This window comes from Danio rerio, chromosome 18, assembly GCF_049306965.1.
Source record: "Danio rerio strain Tuebingen ecotype United States chromosome 18, GRCz12tu, whole genome shotgun sequence".
NCBI classification, from domain to species: domain Eukaryota; kingdom Metazoa; phylum Chordata; class Actinopteri; order Cypriniformes; family Danionidae; genus Danio; species Danio rerio.
Window position 1 is genome coordinate 21,848,046 of NC_133193.1, and position 7,807 is coordinate 21,855,852.

At 32.9% G+C, this 7,807-nt stretch overlaps 1 protein-coding gene across 1 annotated transcript; it reads right to left on the bottom strand.

Annotated features, from left to right (window-relative positions):
* Nucleotides 1–476: 476 nt before the first annotated feature.
* paqr5a (progestin and adipoQ receptor family member Va) lies at nt 477–6,654 on the bottom strand. Its single transcript, NM_200187.1, is given in 9 exon segments — nt 477–1,110; nt 1,241–1,385; nt 2,675–2,771; nt 2,849–2,893; nt 3,016–3,142; nt 3,458–3,663; nt 4,432–4,559; nt 4,924–5,133; nt 6,565–6,654. Coding segments are annotated over 8 exon segments (1,038 nt in total). The 5' UTR covers nt 4,978–5,133; nt 6,565–6,654; the 3' UTR covers nt 477–874.
* Nucleotides 6,655–7,807: the final 1,153 nt, after the last annotated feature.

A 7,807-nucleotide genomic window follows, 5' to 3' on the forward strand; every position in this document is an offset into this window, starting at 1 on the left:
TTAGTTGTACATTGGGATGTCTTGATTTAGTTTACATTATAACTGTCTTTATAACTGTTTATCATCCTTTTAAAATAAACGTAAAAATTATTTTTAAAAAACAAAAGATTTTATGGTTTGCCACATTTCTTCAAATGTCTGCAAGAACATTTTAACACACTTAGTTTAATCACTTATTCTTTCATTTTCTTTAATAAATTCAGTTTATAATAAAATGTATGGTTTTATGACTAAAGTATTTCTTGCATAAATTTTGGGTTACACAGAATGATGAAACATACAATTTATCACTTTTTTCATCAAAGTTATATGTAACTATATAATATTCAACTTAGTTGCATTCATATTTTTACATGCGCCAACACATATTTATCATAAATTCTGCAGTTAAACTTTTTTATTTCAGATGCCAAAATGGAAAATTACATCTTTGATATCCATCTATAGAGAGAGAGAGAGACACGGGACACGGAGAGTTATCTTTAAAGTTTTATTTAGAAAAATAGCATATCTTCTCAATACAGTTTCTTTACAAGACAAAGACTTCACAAATACAGTGTTCAAAAAGCCTTATTTAAAATAGGCACTTGGATAAAAATTATTATAAATGTGATTCATGTGCTTGGAACATGGAAATGTGCTTTGAAATAGTGCAAATTTTAGGAATGTGATTTGAAGCAGACAAAAACACAAAACATTTACAAAAAAAAAGAATAATAAACACACAAATTACAAATTTTACAGACTTATATTCCTCCGGATTAGAATCTTTTCAGGCCACTTAACATAGCTATAATACATACAATATAATTTTTTTTTTTCAGAGGGAGCTTACTTGGTTGGCCTGTGCAGTGACATAACCAAATGTCAAATTTCAGAATGATTTGTTCTTCACACCTCTGGTGGAGAAAAGCGATAGACTGAAGACATATACTATACAAAGCCCACTGACCACACTAAAGAACGCAGCTCCTACTGTGTTTAGAAAGGTGACTGGCGGCAAATGAGCATGAAGCCACTGTTTCCTTGCAGCCATGTCAAGTTCAATGGCCGTCATCTGGAAATATGTGCCAATAATAGCGAACACGTGGAAGAGCTGATGACTGTGACCTGTGAAGGATGCATAAATGAACCACGGATTATATTTAATAGAGTTTACTGTAGTTTTAAAGCTTAAATGTTACATTATCTGAATTTATGATGTTTAGTTAAAAGTGGATCCAGAAATCTGTAGTTGTACCTATGTAGTCAAAACTGCCAGGAGCCAGTCGTTCAGGCAGGTGTGTGGCAAAAAGAAAGCCAGTAAAGAAAGCCAATGATGTGTGCTGATAGTGAACTGTATTAGCCTCATTAACAGTGCAGCCCTCACCAGCGCACACAAAGATCTACAAGAGAAGACAAGAAGTCCAATTGAAAGTGCTACTATTTTTGGATGTTATCTTTCATGTGTGTAATACAACTGTTTACATAAGAGGTCTGCTTAAAATAAAAAAAGGGCCTGAAATTAAACAAGCATTTACTTCCACTCCATTTACTATAAGTTGTACTAAAAATTATAAATGTGAGACCAAAATTTCCCAACATGACTACTGTAATCCATTGAATTTGAAGGTCAACTCTGCGCAGTTGCTACCAAACCAATAGCACACAACCATAAAATACACTCTGTAATATAGCATCAAATAAAAGCAAATATATTAGAAAAAAAACATTTGAATAACATGTACAGCAGTCTAGTGATGGGAGATAAAAGAGTAGAAACAATTGAACCGATTGCTCTGCAAAATGATTCACTCTAAAGCAGGGTTTTTCAAAGTCTAAGACAGTAGGCCTCCCTTTTGACACAACTTATCCATTGGCGCCCCCCTCCTCCCAAACACGCACGCACGCACGCACGCACGCACGCACGCACGCACGCACGCACGCACACACACACACGCACACACACACATATATATATATATATATATATATATATATATATATATATATATATATATATATATATATATATATATACAGTATATATAAAGACACAGACAGATGTCAGACTGTTAACTCATTTTTATCATCATTTGCAAGAAAGTGCATATATTTACAGAGTAATAAGTATTTTAATATAACATTTTTAAAACTAGGATGATGGTTCAATATGAATAGAACAGATCCAAGAACTGCCCATCCCAGTCAAAACAGTCGAAGTTTTGCGGGTCTCATGCTGGCATTAGCCAAAATATTTTGACAAACCACACATAAAAAGTCGTGGTTCATCAGCTGGTCCTGTCCACGTAAATCCTAAACTCAAATACTGATCATCATATCGTCGTCTTTTGGGTTTAAGCCCTGAACTTGAAGGCTTTTGTGGCGAGGGGGCGTGGCCGAGAGCCGTGGGAACGGAGTGAGCCTTTGCCTCACAAATGTGGCTTTTGTGGTAAAGTTCAATTAAAGAGGAAACAGGACTAAATTAATCAATTGAATTAGAATTTTACAATAATTATTTTACAATCTTGAATGGGTCCAAACCTGCAACAGGAGACCTCCGGAGCGAAGTTAGAGACTTTAAAAAAAGTCATAACAGGCACTTTAAAATAATGACTGTTATTCATATGCAAATTCAGTTTAAATACAGCTAAAGCAATGCGCAGCAAAACAAAATCAGATATGAGCCACTTACTCTGTAAAAGAGGGGGATGTTGTCGAAGAGATATGGATAAACAAATGCAATTATCCGGAGACATTTACAAAGCTTCTGATCCAATTTCCCAGAAGGCCTAAAAGAGAATAACAATAGTTTATTCACTTGAACATTATTTTTACAATCAAGATTAAAATGCAAAACAATAAATACCTTTTAATGCTGTGGCAATTATACTCAAGAAATGGTAAACCAAGTCTAAAAACAAACAAATCAAAAGCTTCATCAAGACATTTTTGCATAATATGTACAGTTAAAGCAAAATCTGTATCTAAAATAGTCATACTGGAATTATAGGTTTTATTGATCACCTATCCTACCTTGAGTAGCAGGCAAGAGCAGTGGAGATAATAGAGTTGACAACAGCTATAGAAACATAGTTTAAGTGAAATGTGCCATTAACCCATTTATCTGGAAACGAGTAAGAGGAGTAGATGATGGCAGAACCTGTTGGTAAACAAACACACAATGTAAAGGTTAGATGGACAGTTCAAACACCAACATGTACATTTGTTGACCATTTACTCATTCTCAAGTGGTCACACAGAGTTTTTTCTGTAAAAGCAAAAGACTCAATTTTGAAAACTGTAGGAAAAGAAAAATGCTTCACAATATCTTCATTTTTGTTCAAAGACAGAACCCCAAGCAGGTAAAAATGATGGCAAAATGCCCATTTTTGAGTGAACCATCCCATTAACATACAAAAGTCGTACATAATTGGAAACTTTTTACCCTGTAGTTTTGTTTGCATCATATACAAACCAAGGCTGTAGAAGCTGAGTGCTCCATAATCAAAAAAGAAGCAGATGTGCCTGGCCCGTTCAGACATGGTGCTGAAGGTGTGGGCGCAGCTGGAAGCCAGTGGATACACACAGCATGACAGCAGGAACACCAGGAAAGGCCATATGAAAGGATCCCGCCAGTCCTCCAGCACCAGCACCACCGTCAGCAGTTTCCACAAGAAAAACCTTGCAAAGAAAAAAAAAACATTACTTCACACTTTACAATCGAAATATGCAAGCAGTAGCAGAAGCTCTTCTTGCACTTGCAATAAACAAACATACAAAAAAAGATAATGGTGAAAATATGCACTATTAAAGGTTTTATATCTCTGAAGTAGACAAAATGTTTTACATCTCGGAATTAAATATAAACAAAATGAAGAGATGTGAATTTTTTATGTCTATATCATATTACAAGGGATTTTACAGACATAAAAAGGATATTAAAAGGTAGAACGTCTATATAAAAAATACAAATAAAATATCTATATATGGGTGAAATAATTTCAACTAGTAAGTGTAACCTTGTGTAAGTGTAGCATGTGATTATACTTCATTTTTCTATTTTGAAATGATTAAAATCCTGACAAATGAGTAAACACCCAGTGGTTTAAAGGATTTTAGCAAAATAAAATCACAAATGATTCACATTTTGGGGCTGATTTAATATGTTGTGAAGTGATTCATATCTAAATAGGCTTGTCATCTTACTTGGGTGTACCTAATCTATTGTTAAATAACATTTTAGAGGTTAGTTTTTCTTTAAATAATAAAAAAAAAATGCATATATCATACATAAAACATGTATATTTCAAAATAAAATGGAATGAGGTAACAATTAAGCAGATACTTGAACACGTGCAATTGTTGTTATTATTATGCAGAATTTAGTCTTGATTTTAAAACTAACTAAATGTGGCCATATTTAAAAAAATATCTCGAAAAAGAACTTACCATGTAGGTAGAAAATGAGTCCAAATATTGAGGGTTTCATTTGTTAGCTGGAAAAGACTTAGCACGCAGTCTTTGGCAGAGCTGCATGGGTGGCGATACCCTGAGATGATACCATCTTCATGGAAGACCTATGATGAGATAGAGATGAGATATAATAATATAGAAGAGATGAGGCCAACCATTCGAGATATTCGAGGACATTAAACACTGAACATGTATTATTATTAGATGTAAATTTATCATACTGTATAACTGCAGGTAACTACGTTTATATACTGCCAACCCTTTAAACAACTCCACAACTTTCCTAATTTTGACTGTAATGTAATGATGTGCAGCATTTGTGAAGCTGCCTTTGAAAGACAACTTTTGTGAAAAGTGCTGTACAACTTGAATTGATTAAAAGAGATCAATTCAATTTGAATTTGTCAGGTAAATACCTGTAACACAGTCACTTTTGTTTGCAAACCAGTCTGCATTAATGAAACTTACTTTTGGAACCTGGTTGATGGTGAACACTTGAGGTAGCTTGATGAGATTGAGCATATTAGAAGACGCAGAAATCACAAGGAGGAGAGACAATCTGCCATGTAAAGAGCTCCCTGATTGTTTCTTTTGAAGTCTTCTTTTTAGTAGTGTTCTCCTTAATTATGGTATTTCCCAGTCCAGTCACCAAATCAGGATGGTTCTGTAAACCTCTCCCTAAGAGTGCACACAAGAGATAATGATTTCAAGATGACATTTTGAAACTATGAATACTGTAAAACACATTAAAACTACTTAAAATGCAAGCCCATTTTGCTGTTTAATCAGGTTGTTTAGGATACAAGAAGGAACTAAATCTCTCCAATAGGTGCTGTGAGCAGCAGAGCTATAGATAGGGTTTTAATCGTTGTCATAAACCTTTTGACCGCAATTTCACCTGCTTAAATAAACACATATTTAATCATTAAACTCCCATTATGCTCATATTTATTCTCACCAAAGAATAACTACATGAAAATTGCCATCTCTGCCTCAAGTTCAAAAATGTTAGATGATCATTAACCTAAAGATGGAGAGCTGAGCTGAGGCGAAAGAAGGGGTACGTCTTTACCGCTTAAATACAGTAACTTGACACGTTTGTTGTTACTGTAGGTAGTCAAGCTTTCAGTTGGTTAATCATTGTTTAACAGACAGTGGAGAGATGTGTATAAAAAATAACATATGACTTGTGAACCTGAAATGATTCTGTGGGAATATACATACAAGGTAAAATATCTGCATATAGCCTAATTAATTAAGTAATCCAAGTATATCACCTGCATTCTACAATATCAATCATTTATTGCTGAACAATGAGGTACAATTTTGTTGCATTTGGCAACAACAGTACAATAGAATTACACCAAATCTGACACAAAATGAAACTAAAATATAGGCTAATGAATGGATCATACACTTATCAAAATGTGGAAGCTGTGATTGTTTTTTAACAATCACAATACACATAGCATAAAATGTGTCATATTAACACACATCATTTTGAAAAAAAAAAGTACAATAAATCTACAATGCCCAATAAATGTTACTCATCACCTGAACTGTGAAATGTCATTTTAATGAGATGCATTTTTGTTGTATTTGGCAATCACAAAACTATGAATATATTTAAGTAACAAAAATGCCAAAAAAAATAAACCAACAAAAGAACGCGTTTACTTGTTTGTTTCAGGCAGAAAAAAAACAACAACAAATCATACACCTAATTGCATGGTAAAACCATTGTTTATAGCATATTGATTTCAAAAATTGGCTTGATTAACGTATGATAAAACATGTCAGGACAATTGAGGCCAGAAAAATACCTAGTCTAATTATGTAAAAAAGCATTATTTCTGTGCAAACACGCGATTGTATATTTGAAGTAAAGCTCATTTCTCACAATGAACAGCACGTGGCCTAATTTCACACTGAAAATGCCAGGTAAAGTAGCCTACTTATTCAGGTAATCATGTAACCAACACCGAGATTAAAACAATATTATACCAGATCAATATTCTATCAAATATATATTTTAATAAAACACCACTTATTTCTCAAAAACAACAGCATAGATATTTACAGCTCAAGTGTGTTTGTTGGCACACTTACCGTCATATGGAGATGTGGTTTCGGCGTTCAGTGTGTGTGAACTGAATAAACAACATACAGTGAATGTTTGAGTTTTCCCTCCTGACACACAGAGTGGCGAGTGGGAGGAAAACATGCCTTTCTTTGTTTTCGTTGTCAGCTGTAAGTCCCTGCTCTTCTGTGATTGGTCAGTACACACATCCTGAACGCGCCGTATCCAAGACGCTCAAATCTCTCACTGCAGAGAGTGGTCTGCCCCTGTAATTGTTTGTATCTCATATTTTTAAAAAATATTTACTTGAAAACTGCTGTCAATTATTTTATTTAATTATTGTATTAATTTTCATGTTCAAAAAATAAAGCATAAAAATAAATGGAAATATATGGTTGTTTTATAGGATATACTGTTATCAAGCTCTTATAATAATTTAGCTTGAACTGAGACTTTAATCAACGTGCAGTGAAGGTTAGTAAAGCACGTCTTTTTACTGCACCAACTACAGATTTTTTTAGTTTGACTACAGTTTTTAAGTATCCAAAAGCGAAAATAGTTAGGCCTATTTACATTTACAATCGAAAAAAATGCACACCATTCCTTCATGTTGTCCTAACACTTGAGAAGTTTCACATGCAAAGGCAATGACTATTACTCCCCCTTTAAGTTTTTCTGTAAAGATTTTAAAATATTTTATAATTCTTTGACCTCTATTACAAGAAACAAGAAGACTATAAAACATCTCTAATAATGAAAAGAAATTATATATATATATATATATATATATATATATATATATATATATATATATATATATATATATATATATATATATATATATATATACATACATACAGTTGAAGTCAAAATTATTAGCCCCCCTGAATTATTAGAGCCCTGTTTATTTATTTTTTTCTCAATTTCTGTTTGACGGAGAGAAGATTTTTTTTCAACATTTCTAAACATAATAGTTTTAATAATTATTTCTAATAACTGATTTATTTTATCTTTGCCATGATGACAGTAAATAATATTTGACTAGATATTTTTCAGGACACTTCTATACAGCACAAAGTGACATTTAAAGGCTTAAATAGGTTAATTAGGTTTACTAGGCAGGTTAGGGTAATTAGGCAAGTTATTGTATAACGATGGTTTGTTCTGCAGACTATCAAAAAAATATATAGCTTAAAGGGGCTAATAATATTGACCTTAAAATGGATTTTTAAAAATTAAAAACAAATTTTATTATAGTCGAAATAAAACAAT